This window comes from Pristiophorus japonicus, chromosome 10, assembly GCF_044704955.1.
Source record: "Pristiophorus japonicus isolate sPriJap1 chromosome 10, sPriJap1.hap1, whole genome shotgun sequence".
Lineage (NCBI taxonomy): Eukaryota > Metazoa > Chordata > Chondrichthyes > Pristiophoridae > Pristiophorus > Pristiophorus japonicus.
In genome coordinates this window covers 187,345,239-187,360,048 of record NC_091986.1, presented here as the reverse complement: position 1 = coordinate 187,360,048, position 14,810 = coordinate 187,345,239, and the positions used below count along the sequence as shown (strand labels likewise).

General features: G+C 44.4%; 1 protein-coding gene across 1 annotated transcript in view; it reads right to left on the bottom strand.

Annotated features, from left to right (window-relative positions):
* Positions 1 to 14,810, bottom strand: part of LOC139274656 (F-BAR and double SH3 domains protein 2-like) — a 270,480-nt gene that overhangs the window by 68,261 nt on the left and 187,409 nt on the right. Inside the window, exon 7 of the mRNA XM_070891334.1 lies at positions 4,812 to 4,934. Within this exon, the coding sequence (XP_070747435.1) occupies positions 4,812 to 4,934 (123 nt within the window). The remainder of the gene's footprint in view (positions 1 to 4,811; positions 4,935 to 14,810) is intronic.

Sequence of the window (14,810 nt, the reverse complement as noted above, 5' to 3'; positions counted from 1 at the left end):
GTAGAGAATTCCACAGGTTCACCACTCTCTGGGTGAAGAAGTTTCTCCTCATCTAAGTCCTAAATGGCTTACCCCTTATCCTTAGACTGTGACCCCTGGTTCTGGACTTCTCCAACATTGGGAACATTCTTCCTGCATCTAACCTGTCTAAACCCATCAGAATTTTAAACGTTTCTATGAGGTCCCCTCTCATTCTTCTGAACTCCAGTGAATACAAGCCCAGTTGATCCAGTCTTTCTTGATAGGACAGTCCCGCCATCCCGGGAATCAGTCTGGTGAACCTTCGCTGCACTCCCTCAAGAGCAAGAATGTCCTTCCTCAGGTTAGGAGACCAAAACTGTACACAATACTCCAGGTGTGGCCTCACCAAGGCCCTGTACAACTGTAGCAACACCTCCCTGCCCCTGTACTCAAATCCCCTCGCTATGAAGGCCAACATGCCATTTGCTTTCTTAACCGCCTGTTGTACCTGATTGCCAACCTTCAATGACTGATGTACCATGACACCCAGGTCTCGTTGCACCTCCCCTTTTCGTAATCTGTCACCATTCAGATAATAGTCTGTCTCTCTGTTTTTAACACCAAAGTGGATAACCTCACATTTATCCACATTATGCTACGTCTGCCATGCATTTGCCCACTCACCTAACCTATCCAAGTCGCTCTGCAGCCTCACAGCATCCTCCTCGCAGCTCACACTGCCACCCAACTTAGTATCATCCGCAAATTTGGAGATACTACATTTAATCCCCTCGTCTAAATCATTAATGTACAGTGTAAACAGCTGGGGCCCCAGCACAGAACCTTGTGGTACCCCACTAGTCACTGCCTGCCATTCTGAAAAGTACCCATTTACTCCTGCTCTTTGCTTCCGGTCTGACAACCAGTTCTCAATCCATGTCAGCACACTACCCCCAATCTCACGTGCTTTAACTTTGCACATTAATCTCTTGTGTGGGACCTTGTCGAAAGCCTTCTGAAAGTCCAAATATAACCACATCAACTGGTTCTCCCTTGTCCACTCTACTGGAAACATCCTCAAAAAATTCCAGAAGATTTGTCAAGCATGATTTTCCTTTCACAAATCCATGCTGACTTGGACCTAATGCGCTGCTATGACATCCTTAATAATTGATTCCATCATTTTACCCACTACCGATGTCAGGCTGACCGGTCTATAATTCCTTGTTTTCTCTCTCCCTCGTTTTTTTAAAAAGTGGGGTTACATTGGCTATCCTCCACTCGATAGGAACTGATCCAGAGTCAATGGAATGTTGGAAAATGACTGTCAATGCATCTGCTATTTCCAAGGCCACCTCCTTAAGTACTCTGGGATGCAGTCCATCAGGCCCTGGGGATTTATCGGCCTTCAATCCCATCAATTTCCCCAACACAATTTCCCGACTAATAAGGATTTCCCTCAGTTCCTCCTCCTTACTAGACCCTCTGACCCCTTTTATATCCGGAAGGTTGTTTGTGTCCTCCTTAGTGAATACCGAACCAAAGTACTTGTTCAATTGGTCCGCCATTTCTTTGTTCCCTGTTATGACTTCCCCTGATTCTGACTGCAGGGGACCTACGTTTGTCTTTACTAACCTTTTTCTCTTTACATATCTATAGAAACTTTTGCAATCCTCGTCTTAATGTTCCCTGCAAGCTTCTTCTCGTACTCCATTTTCCCTGCCCTAATCAAACCCTTTGTCCTCCTCTGTTGAGTTCTAAATTTCTCCCAATCCCTGGGTTCGCTGCTATTTCTGGCCAATTTGTATGCCAGTTCCTTGGCTTTAATACTCTCCCTGATTTCCCTTGGTAGCCACGGTTGAGCCACCTTCCCTTTTTTATTTTTACGGCAGACAGGAATGTACAATTGTTGTAGTTCATCCATGCGGTCTCTAAATGTCTGCCATTGCCCATCCACAGTCAACCCCTTAAGTATCATTCGCCAATCTATCCTAGCCAATTCATGCCTCATACCTTCAAAGTTAGCCTTCTTTAAGTTCTGGACCATGGTCTCTGAATTAACTGTTTCATTCTCCATCCTAATGCAGAATTTCACCATATTATGGTCACTCTTCCCCAAGCGGCCTCGCACAATGAGATTGCTAATTAATCCTCTCTCATTACACAACACCAGTCTAAGATGGCCTCCCCCCTAGTTGGTTCCTCGACATATTGGTCTAGAAAACCATCCCTTATGCACTCCAGGAAATCCTCCTCCACCGTATTGCTTCCAGTTTGGTTAGCCCAATCTATGTGCATATTAAAGTCACCCATTATAACTGCTGCACCTTTATTGCATGTCTTTTGCTTCTGTCTCCATTTTGTTTCCCTCTGTCTCCCTGCATTGGTTCCCATCCTTGACCCTTGCACCACGGAGGCAACATACCATCCGTCGAGGCAGACCAGCCTGCAGCCAGCGGTCCACCCCCATTCTGCTATCGACTCCCGCCCGCAGGAATCTGGGAGCTCGGCAGGCGGGAGGTCAGTTCCGCCACTTGGCCGTCCGCTGACATCAGCGGGCGGTTCCCAGCGGCTCTCCCCTCCCGCCCGCTCCTGGCCATCTCCAAAATGGCATTGGGCGGATCTTCAGGAGGAATGTCGGCGGGAGTGGGCAGCAGCAGGCGGTGGGCTGATGAACTTCGGCCCCTATGTGTTGGGAAACTAGTGGAGTGTGAAATGGTTACATTGAAGCATAATCAAATAATGAAAACGACAGCAGTTCATCATTGCTGCTTTTGCCTTCAAATTGTTATTGAAGCCATCTGCTAAGTCGCATCCTGTGGTGAACAACAGTTTTAACAGCAAGCACAGGAACTTTACAGTAATTAATATGGAGAAAATAAACCTTCAAAGCCATTAGATCATCAATTGTCACAAGTTAGTTCCACAATTGTATCAGGAGTTTTCACTTACTATGAAAGACAAAAAGAGAATTAACTAAATTGACTATACGTACCACACAAATTAAACATTATGCTTCCCAATATCTCTCGTATCCTTGCAAAAGTGATTCATGTTAAAAACAGCCATAAGCGAGACTCTTGCACTGATTTCTTTTTTTGGTTCAGTAAGATGCTGCATTTTTGTCCCCATCCGTTCTCTTCAGTCTCTCACACCAAGCATTACTCTTAAGTTGAGATGTTGTGCCGTGGTTATGGTACTGGACACAAGTTCAACTCCAACCATGGTAAGTTGTTAAAACAAATTCAATTTAATTTGTGGGATAGCACCAGAAAAAAATACTATTAAAGAAACATAGAAAATAGGTGCAGGAGTAGGCCATTCGGCCCTTCGAGCCTGCACCGCCATTCGATAAGGTCATGGCTGATCATTCCTTCAGTACCCCTTTCCTGCTTTCTCTCCATACCCCTTGATCACCTTAACCCTAAGGGCCGTATCTAACTCCCATATCCAATTAACTGGCATCAACAACTCTCTGCAGCAGGGAATTCCACAGGTTAACAATTCTGAGTGAAGAAGTTTCTCCTCATCAGTCCTAAACGGCCTGCCCCTTATCCTAAGACTGTGTCCCCTGGTTCTGGACTTCCCCAACATCGGGAATATTCTTCCCGCATCTAGCCTGTCTAGTCCAATCAGAATCTTATATGTTTCTCTGAGATCCCCTCTCATCCTTCTAAACTCCAGTGAATAAAGGCCCAGTTGATCTAGTCTCTTCTCATATGTCATTCCAGCCATCCCTGGAATCAGTCTGGTGAACCTTCGCTGCACTCCCTCAATAGCCAGAACGTCCTTCCTCAGATTAGGAGACCAAAACTGAACACAATATTCCAGGTGGGGCCTCACCAAGGCCCTATACAACTGCAGCAAGACTTCCCTGCTCCTATACTCAAATCCCCTTGCTATGAAGGCCAACATACCGTTTGCCTTCTTCACCGCCTGCTGTATCTGCATGCCAACTTTCAATGACTGATGAACCATGACACCCAGGTCTCGCTGCACCTCTCCTTTTCCTAATCTTCCGCCATTCAGGTGGCAAATTATCATAAAAATCCAACTGGTTCATTGATAACCTTCAGGGAAGGGAACCTGCCACTCATTCATGATCTGGCTAACACGTGACTCTAGTCTCACACTACGCAGGTGACTTGATATTCTCTGAATTAGCCTAGCTTGCTAATCGGCTGTAGAACTAATCATTAATAGAAGGCGGCTACCATCACTTTGATTAGGATTGACAAACTGATGATTTGCTAATAAATGCAGCCTTGCCACCATTGCTCACACCTGTTGAATAAAAAAATATGAGGCTGCTTAGTCATCTGCTCCCAGGCCTATGCTGCTCCACAATCAACCAGCAGGAAGTGAATAGCCCCGGATGACCTCTCCTTCCCTATGTGTAATACAAAGCTAAGTTTGTCAATTCCCTGGATGGGGATAACCATCATCCATTCTCCTTCCTTGAGTCCAAGGCACAGATGTTTGTCCTTACAACATCGGGGACAACCACACCCACCTGTCTTTTTCGAGGACGAATGGCTTTGAAATGTCCTTATAAACGCTCCTTTGTTTAGTGCTTCCTTTCCAATAATGCTATTGACAGAAACTTTGGTACAAAACGAAAGCAATCTTAATCTAGTTTCATGTTTATAGAAAATACAACAACCTAAATTTTACAAAATAAAACTGCTGGCAGGTTGATCATTCAATACATGTAGCTCAAGGATTTAATCACTGATGAAGTTCCTGAACCCCAGCATTGTTTATAACATCATGTCATGTAATTAATAGGGCACATTTTCAAGGAACACTGGTCGATATATAAACCCACCCGTGCAATGTCAGAAACTCACCTTGCTGGAAGCATCTACTAATAACTGGAATGTATTCTGTACAGACTGACAGGCCTCAAGTTCTGTTCTGTTGAACACCATCAAGTATTCTTTAAGATGGTCATAGAAATTTCCATCCAGAGCCTGAGAGAGTATAAAAAAACAACTATCTTAATACTAATATAAAGATACAGAAACTTACTACATGAGGAAGACTACGAAGAAACTTTGATAAACCATTTATTTCCACATGGATCTAAAAGCTGCATCAAACCTTTGAGCTGCATTTCCTACCTGGTTTAATACCATATCAATGTATTTCAGTTGAGGGGATATGGTGGAAGAAACTGATTACTGATTTGATAAAGGTTGCTAAGTAGTGGCAGCTGTCTAAGCAACCAATCACATTGAATAATTCTCAGACAGCAAACCAGGAAATAAAAAGCATTGATCATCATTCACTTTTTAAAATTACGAGCGAAATAAAGATTTGGACATACACATGTAGTTAAGGTAGAAACTAAAATATCATAAACAAACTTAAAAAAAATTATTTAAAAAAATCTAGTAATGGAGAAATTTGACATTCCACAAATATAAAATTAGTTTTTCAGGGTCAGTAAGCTGTGAAAACCCCAGTTAGACCCATTTCAACAAGGCATAACTTTTTATGGGGTGTTTAACAGCGATTAAAGTGAAAAACGGTGATGTTTTCATCAGCTCACTGATTGCCAGCTATGGAGAATTCCACAGTGCAGCCTGTGGCGGAATGGGAAATAACTGAACACAACTTCAAGATTTGCGCATTTATCTGCACATGCACTAACTCCTGAAGTTGGGGTCAGTTTCAGAGGGGTTTTGCTGTCATTACTACCACAAAATCCAGGCCATTGTTTTGATTTAACCAATGTGCACAAATTCAGACTCCAATATAAGACCTACTGCTATGCCTGCTTTTGATAGTATGCAGACATAACCATCCAACTTAGCACCAAAGTGCCAAGCTTACTTGATAAATTCAGTAATTTTCTCCATTAGCTTAAACCAAATCCCAAAATACTATAGACTAACAATTGAGGTGGGTTATAAATAGACTGAGAGGGATTCAAATAAATGTTTAGGCAATACAAGAAGTAGGCAAAAATGTGAATGGGAGAAACACAGGGGAGTACAGGACTAGAGCAGGCTCTGTAATTCATCTGGACAACCCCAATCCACCTGGCTAATGCCAAGAGCAATTCTTCTCATTTGCCTGAAATTCCTCAAATTCCTGCATCAAGTAATTGCGCACTCACTTTCTTTGAAGCCCGTTTCCTGGTTTTATAGAGTTGGGAGTAAATACCAATACAACAATTCTTGATGGCAATGGTTCAGAAGTACTACTGACATGTAAAATTCACCGAAAATACCAAACTATGAGACCAATACACTAGGGTATGATAAAGGAATCTAGACCAATAAAGTGGGGGGGGGGGGGGGCAGGGCGAACTACAAATGGCACATGGATTTTCATGTCTCGAAGGGCAAGATTATAAGCACTATAATGGTAAACACAATGGGCCCAAGTTTTGGGCCGCGCCTAGAACGGCGCAGCCCCGACCTGGACGACCGTTTTTCGCGCCACAAAGTGCGCCGAAAAAAACCTTCCAGATTCTCCGGCTCCCTGCTGGTCCTCTGGCCCTCGGCGCGGCGCAGCACGAGCTGTGGGGGGGGTGGGGGCAGAGCCCGGTCACTGCGCGCTACAGTGAGGCCGAATCACTGGGGCTGCGTGCATAAGGCTCCTCCCACGCCCAGCTCGTGTTTCCTCCCGACCAGACTCGACTCCCGCTCCCCCGCCGCCCCACCCCCGACCCGACTCCCGCTTCCTCCCCGCCCCCGGACCAGACCGGACCCGACCTCCCGGACTGGACCCGACCCGCGCTCCCGATCCCCACCTGGACCGGACCCAACCTGACCTCCCTCCGCCCCCCCCCCCCCACCCCCGGACCGGCCGCGACCCGCGCACCCGACCCTGGACCCGACGCCACCTACCTGTAAATCTGGTGCTGGGGACGGGCCCTGCCCGAAGTCTTGGGCCCGGCCCGCTCAGCCTCTTCCCCCCCCCTTCCCTTCCCCCCCCTTCCGGCCCGTTCAGCCTCCCTTCCCCTCCCCCTTCTCCTCCCACCCCTCCCCCTTCTCCTTCTTCTCCTCCCACCCCTCCCCCTTCTTCTTCTCCTCCCACCCCTCCCCCTTCTCCTTCTTCTCCTCCCACCCCTCCCCCTTCTCCTTCTTCTCCTCCCACCCCTCCCCCTTCTCCTTCTTCTCCTCCCACCCCTCCCCCTTCTCCTCCCCCCCTCCCTCCCCTCCCCCTTCTCCTCCCCCCCCTCCCTCCCCTCCCCCTTCTCCTCCCCCCCCTCCCTCTTCTTCTCCTCCCCCCACTCCCTTCTCCTTCTTCTCCTCCCCCCCTCCTTCTTCTCCTCCCCCCCTCCTTCTTCTTCTCCTCCCCCCTTCACCTTCTTCTCCTCCCCCCTTCACCTTCTTCTCCTCCCCCCTTCACCTTCTTCTCCTCCCCCCTTCACCTTCTTCTCCTCCCCCCCTTCACCTTCTTCTCCTCCCCCCCTTCACCTTCTTCTCCTCCCCCCCTTCACCTTCTTCTCCTCCCCCCCTTCACCTTCTTCTCCTCCTCCTCCTCCCCCCTTCCCCCTTCACCTTCTTCTCCTCCTCCTCCTCCTCCTCCCCCCCCTCCCCCCTTCACCTTCTTCTCCTCCTCCTCCTCCTCCTCCCCCCTCCACCCCTTCACCTTCTTCTCCTCCTCCCCCCCTTCACCCCTTCACCTTCTTCTCCTCCTCCCCCCTTCACCTTCTTCTACTCCTCCCCCCTCCCCCTTCTCCCCCCTCCCCCTTCTCCTCCTCCCCCCTTCACCTCCTCCTCCTCCTTCTCCTTCCCCCCCTTCTTCCCTTTCTCCTCCCCCCCCCTTCTTCCCCCTCCCCTCACTGTCAGAAACACAGACACTGACAGACAGAGTGAGAGACACACACAGACAGACAGAGAGATAGAGACACTGACAGAGACACACTGTGGGGGGGGGGGGGGGGGAATCCCAGCACGCTGTTGGAGGGCTCCCGGTGCTGCAGTTGGCAAGTAGAAAATGTTTTATTTATTGATTTAAAAAAAAAATTGTTTCTTAATTTTTTTTGATTGATTTATTGGTTGATTTATTTATGTTTTTATCATTTATTATTGATGATGGCTCTTTATTTGTAAAATTGAAGTGTTTAATGTTTGTAAACTTCCCTTTAAACCTCCCCCCCCCCCCCATTCCCTACGCCTGATTTGTAACCTATGCCTGATTTTCTAAAGTGCAGACAAGGTTTTTTTGAGCGTACAAAAATCTTCACTTACTCCATTCTAAGTTAGTTTGGAGTAAGTTTTCACTGCCGAAACTTTGAAAACAGGCGTAAGTGGCCGGACACACCCCCTTTTGAAAAAAAATTCTGTTCCAAAGTGAAACTGTTCTAACTGACTAGAACTGGAGCAAACTAAATGCCGAGAATTTGAATTTCTAAGATACTCCATTCTACACCAGTTGCTCCAAAAAATCAGGAGCAACTGAGGCCGAAACTTGGGCCCAATAAATGGGCACACATTCTCAAAGTTGGTGAAGGAACAGAGAAAGGATTTGAGGTCCAGTCAATGTGAATCAGCTAACGGGCCAATGAAGTACCAGAATGTGTCTCAAGTGCAGGTGTACACATTCTGCTGAAAATCTGCATATTTTTTGTATATTATCCTATTAAAAAAATTATGACATTTCAAAGAACTCAAACCTTCTGCTAGTAAATAAGTGAAAAGACCTGTACAACGTGTTGATACCATTCTTTATAATATAGCTTTGACAATTTAATAATTTCAAACTACCAATTTATTAATGATTGTTTTTTCTCCCCCAAAAAATTAGATGGTGTTTATCTAGGTTACTTATGTATTTGTTAATTACTATCCTGCCTTTCGTGGTGCTGACAAATGACATTTATTTTAAAAGCATATATCTTGACACAATGTCAAAGTTTTTTTTAATCAGTGGTGCTGAATTATTTAGTGTGCTACGCTTGTATTACTAATGGGTTTGCGTCTTGAATACACTCAACGACTGCCTCCACAGCCTTCTGGGGTAGAGAATTCCAAAGATTCACCACCCTCTGAGTGAAGAAATTTCTCCTCATCTCAGTCCTAAATGGTCGACCTCTTATTCTGGGTCTGTGACCCCCCTGGTTCTCGACTCCACAGCCAGGGGAAACATCCTCCCTGCATCTACCCTGTCAAGCCCTGTAAGAATTTTGTATGTTTCAATGAGATCACCTCTCATTCTTCGAAACTCTAGAGAATGTAGGTCGAGTGTACTCAATCTTTTCTCTTAGGACAATCCCCCCTTTCCAGGATTAAGTCTGGTGAACCTTAGTTGCATTCCCTCTTTGGCAGTTAGATGAGATGACTAAAACCGTACACAATGCTCCAGGTGTGGTCTCACCAGGGGCCTATATAATTGCAGTAAGATATCTTTACTCTTGTACTCAAATCCTTTTGTAATAAAGGCCAACATACCATTTGCTTTCTTAATTGCTTGCTGTACCTGCATGTTAACTTTCAGTGATTTGTGTACAACAATGACTACACTTCAAAAGTACTTTAGGACATCCTGAGGCACTATATAAATCAAGTCTTTCTTTTCTTTTCTCTTGATTAGCAAGATCTTGGACAAAGAGAAGCGTAGACAAGATAAGGCAAATAGACAATTAAGATACAGCTTCTACACGTAGATTATGGCAAATATGTGGAACTGCTAGCCAGGAAGGCAGTAAAAGTGGAGGATGTTATAAATGAGGGTGATGGATAAGTTTTTGTCAGAGAGCTATTTAAGATATGAAAGATGAAGGAAGTCTGTGACCTTTGGGACTGGGCTGATGGATGCTAAATATTTTTTTCTGGTTCCTATGCTTCTAGTTTAGTTACGTACATTTCTGATGAGTCATGGGTAATCATACTCTCCTGGAACTTGCTCCAATGCTGTATGGTATTGGGAAGGAATTTCTCAGATATTACATGAAATTGGACCATGGTTTTAGTCTCTTTTTGTTGCCTCCCTCAGGAGTTAGCATTATTTGTGATTGAGGAGGATGGCACACAAAGTTGCGTCATGCAAAGAATACGGCGAGCATTCATGGGTGTGGCTTTTGTAATGCCTTTCTTTTGATATGGTGCTATGAAAAATGATATTTACAAAAATTCCAGCACATTGTGGATTTACTGCAGACACAGTAGCTATCATTTATGACAATTCTATCATATTTCCTCCTCACCATGATAATTAGACAACTGAATAATTGTGATAATCACATCTGCAAAGAGCTGTTAGAACAAGGTGTTGTTGCTTGAATTATGCAGAAGAATTCAAGACATCTACAATAGTTTCTGAATTCCATCTGCAGTTTAAGTGCCTGCTCCCTTCCCCCATACAAAGTACAAATAATCTTTTTGCTCTATTCAGCAGAAAATAGAAAGCTCAACAGAAAATTATACTAGAAGCATATGCATTTTTCAATTGTGCAGATACAACAAAAAAAACATCAAACGATGGCAACTTAAATCAATGCCATTAATCATGATTGTAGTGATGAATATAGCTTTTAGCTATTCTCAATCTGATTCAATACAGTTTGAAAACAGATGATGACTCGATGAGCTTCCCTTTCCTGGTTTTGTGGTGTAACAACTGACATTTCCTGCTTTTGTTTTGTCTCATGGTAATCCGCACTTTCCATCAATCCAATTTAGATCGAATAGTAAATTCTTCCAGATAGCACAAAGTATTAAGAACACTTGAAATACAGAAATGCTTTTGTGGGAAGTCAGTTGGGAGTCATCAGCAGACAGCTACTTTAAAAACTTATTTTGGTAATGCTGTTTTGCCTCATTTGAAATAAAGTGGATAGAGAAACCTAAACTGCGTTCATACTCCAGAATCAAAGTGGTAAAAGTAACATATCCCAAGGCTGCCGACACTGGAAGCCACACAGTTTGTGTGGCAGGGTGGGTTTGACAGCACTGAAGCAACAGACTAAACAACTGCGCATGTACAGTCTGGAACTTCCTGGGGAAGTTCCACTTGGACCATCAGATAAACACATCCCTGGTCAGTAGAAATAGCTGGGAAAGAGGGCTGCCTGCAGCTTTGGAGCCGTGTTTATATTTGAGGAATATAGCATGCAGCAAAAAACACTTCCCAGCATCAAAACATATTGGGGTAAAATCCTGGCCTCGCTGGGTCTGTATGGAATACGTATGGACCCAGCGAGGCCTCGCAAAAGCCAGTTTTCGGCGCGCAATGTGCATGCGACAAAATCTGGCTTTTCCAATGGTGAGATTTCGCTCGACAGAATCCTCCGCATCCCCGGGAGAAGGACGTTCGCGCGGGTGAGATTGGGCTATTTGCCCATCTCTTTGCCCAGCGAATATCCTTGAAACTTCCAGCGTAAAAGTTTTAAAACATATATTAAATTTAAATACATATTTTTTAGAGTAAAAACTCTGTCCATTAAGGTAAGTTTATTTTAAACCGAGGGTCTAGTGAGAAGGAGGATCTGAAGGGTATCCTTATTAGGCAGGAAATTGTGTTGGGGAAATTGATGGGATCGAAGGCCGATAAATCCCCAGGGCCTGACTGTCTGCATCCCAGAGTACTTAAGGAGGTGGCCCTAGAAATAGTGGATGCATTGGTAATCATTTTCCAACAGTCCATCGACGCTGGATCAGTTCCGATGGACTGGAGGGTAGCTAATGTAACACCACTTTTTAAAAAAGGAGGGAGAGAAAATGGGTAATTATAGACCGGTTAGCCTGACATCGGTAGTGGGGAAAATGTTGGAATCTATTATTAAGGATGAAATAGCAGCGCATTTGGAAAGCGGTGACAGGATCGGTCCAAGTCAGCATGGATTTATGAAAGGGAAATCATGCTTGACCCATCTTCTGGAATTTTTTGAGGACAAGGGAGAACCAGTGGATGTGGCGCATTTGGACTTTCAAAAGGCCTTTGACAAGGTACCACATAAGAGATTGGTGTACAAGATCAAGCACATGGTATTGGGGGTAATGTGCTGACGTGGATAGAGAATTGGTTGGCAGGCAGGAAGCAGAGAGTTGGGATAAACGGGTCCTTTTCGGAATGGGAGGCAGTAACTAGTGGAGTGCCGCAGGGCTCAGTGCTGGGACCCCAGCTCTTCACAATATACATTAATGATTTGGATGAAGGAATTGAGGGCAATATCTCCAAGTTTGCAGATGACTCTAAACTGGGTGGTGGTGTGAGCTGTGAGGAGGATGCTAAGAGGCTGCAGGGTGATTTGGACAGGTTAGGAGAGTGGGCAAATGCATGGCAGATGCAGTATAATGTGGATAAATGTGAGGTTATACACTTTGGTGGCAAAAACACGAAGGCAGATTATTATCTGAATGGTGGCAGATTAGGAAAAGGGGAGGTGCAACGAGACCTGGGTGACACGATTCATCGGTCATTGAAAGTTGGCATGCAGGTACAGCAGGCGGTGAAGAAGGCAAATGGCATGTTGGCCTTCATAGCTAGGGAATTTGAGTATAGGAGCAGGGAGGTATTACTGCAATTGTACAGGGCCTTGGTGAGGCCTCAACTGGAATATTGTGTTCCGTTTTGGTTTCCTAATCTGAGGAAGGACGTTCTTGCTATTGAGGGAGTGCAGCGAAGGTTCACCAGACTGATTCCAGGGATGGCTGGACTGACATATGAGGAGAGACTGGATCAACTGGGCCTTTATACACTGGAGTTCAGAAGGATGAGAGGGGATCTCATAGAAACGTATAAGATTCTGACGGGACGGGACAGGTTAGATGCGGGAAGAATGTTCCCGATGTTGGGGAAGTCCAGAACCAGGGTACACAGTCTTAGGATAAGGGGTAGGCCATTTAGGACTGAGATGTGGAGAAACTTTTTCACTCACGAGTGTTGTTAACCTGTGGAATTCTCTGCCGCAGAGAGTCGTTGATACCAGTTCATTGGATATATTCAAGAGGGAGTTAGATGTGGCCCTTACGGCTAAAGGGATCAAGGGGTATGGAGAGAAAGCGGGAAAGGGGTACTGAGGTGAATGATCAGCCATGATCACATTGAATGGTGGTGCAGGCTCGAAGGGCCGAATGACCTACTCCTGCACCTATTTCTATGTTTCTATGTTTCTATTAAAACACATTAAAAAAAATCCCCAAAATATATTTTTTTCTAAAAGATTTAATTAACTTTAATTTCAATTAATTTTAACTGAGAGATTTAAAAAAATGTTTTTAATGTTGTATTGTGTTTGTGTTTTACGGGGTTATTCTCGGAGAACCGGAGTTCCCATTACTATCAATGAGAATGCTGCAGAGTGATTGGGGGCCAAGGCCCACGTGACTTCAGCTTTCTCGTGCGTACGGGGAAGTCGGGAAGTCCTCTTCCCGTACACTGCACATCGAATCTAGGCCTCCGACCAGAATCGAAGGCACCTCCGGGACCATCAGGTACTTTTGGAGAAAAATTTCGGGTAGGAGGCCTTCAACCGAAGGAAGCCTCCGACCGAAATTTTAGTCCCTTTATTTTTCTTACAGCACTGTCATGATTTTGGGGTTTCACTTGGCAGCAGCACAGTCAAATAAATGTACACGACCATGAATTGAACAGTCTCTGACTAACATTTGTTACACAAAAGCGGCTCTGTTTCTTACAAGTTAAGATGTCAATAGTAGATCTAAAGGACATTTCAGAACTAATATTTTTGGGAAGAGATGTCAACTAATGGCTGTCGAAACAGCAACTGAAATGTGCGTGAAGCAGGTTATCTAAAGATTGATACTACAAGTCAGAAATAAGGGTCAACCTCCTTTTATGCCCGTCACTGGCAATTTGTTTTTAATAACTGAAAAGCCTTGGTTGAGTCAGAACTTGTAATTTTCCACTTGTATGACAGAAGCAATTCCATACTGAGTAATAAAACATTCGTTACTGAATATGCTCTTTATAGTATTACGTAGTATTTATTTACAGCATAGAAACAGGCCATTTGGCTCAAGAGGTTCATGCTGCACACAAACCTCCTCCCATCTTCTACATCTAATCCCCATCAACATATCCTTCTATTCCTTTCTCCCTCATGTATTTATCTAGCTTCCCCTTAAATGCATCTATGCTAGTCGCCTCAACTATTTCTTGTGGTAACGAGTTCCACATTCTAACCACTCTCTGGGTAAAGATGTTTTTCCTGAATTCCCTATTAGATTTATTAATGACTATCTTATATTTATAGTCCCTAGTTTTGGTCTCCCCTGCAAGTGATCTTCTCTAAATCTACCCTATCAAAGCCTTTCATAATCTTAAAGGTCATCCCTCAGTCGTCTCCTTTCCAGAGAAAAGAACAGCCCCAGCCTGTTCAATCTTTCCTGATAGGTATAACTCCATACCCCATAGTTCTTGTATCATTCTAATAAATCTTTTTTGCATATTCTCCATTGCCTCCACATTCTTTTTATATTATGGAGACCAGAACGGTTCAGTGTAATAAAACCAAGGTTCTATACAGGTTTAACATAACTTCTCTACTTTTCAGTTTGACCCCTCTAGAAATGAACCCCAGTGCTTTGCTTTTTTTGTAGAGTGGATTCAGCAATAACCATGTATGTGAGATTGTGCATTTTCAATTGATTTTTGTCTGCTTGGGACACCCCTATGGATGTAGATTTGCACAGAACAGCTTCACTTTTTGTCCTTTACTTGCCATTATAAAAGAGTACTGCTGTCCTTCCTAACTACTGACATGGCTTGTAATGTTATTCTAATAGTTTCAAAGCATGCTAAGTTAGTGAAATAAACAGCTTTGAGGTTGCACATTAGGTTTTTGACATCTCGATAAAGACATTGAAAACAAACAGCTATTTCTATTTTGTTAATATTTAAGGTGCTGAGGACTTGAGAGCTAGGAC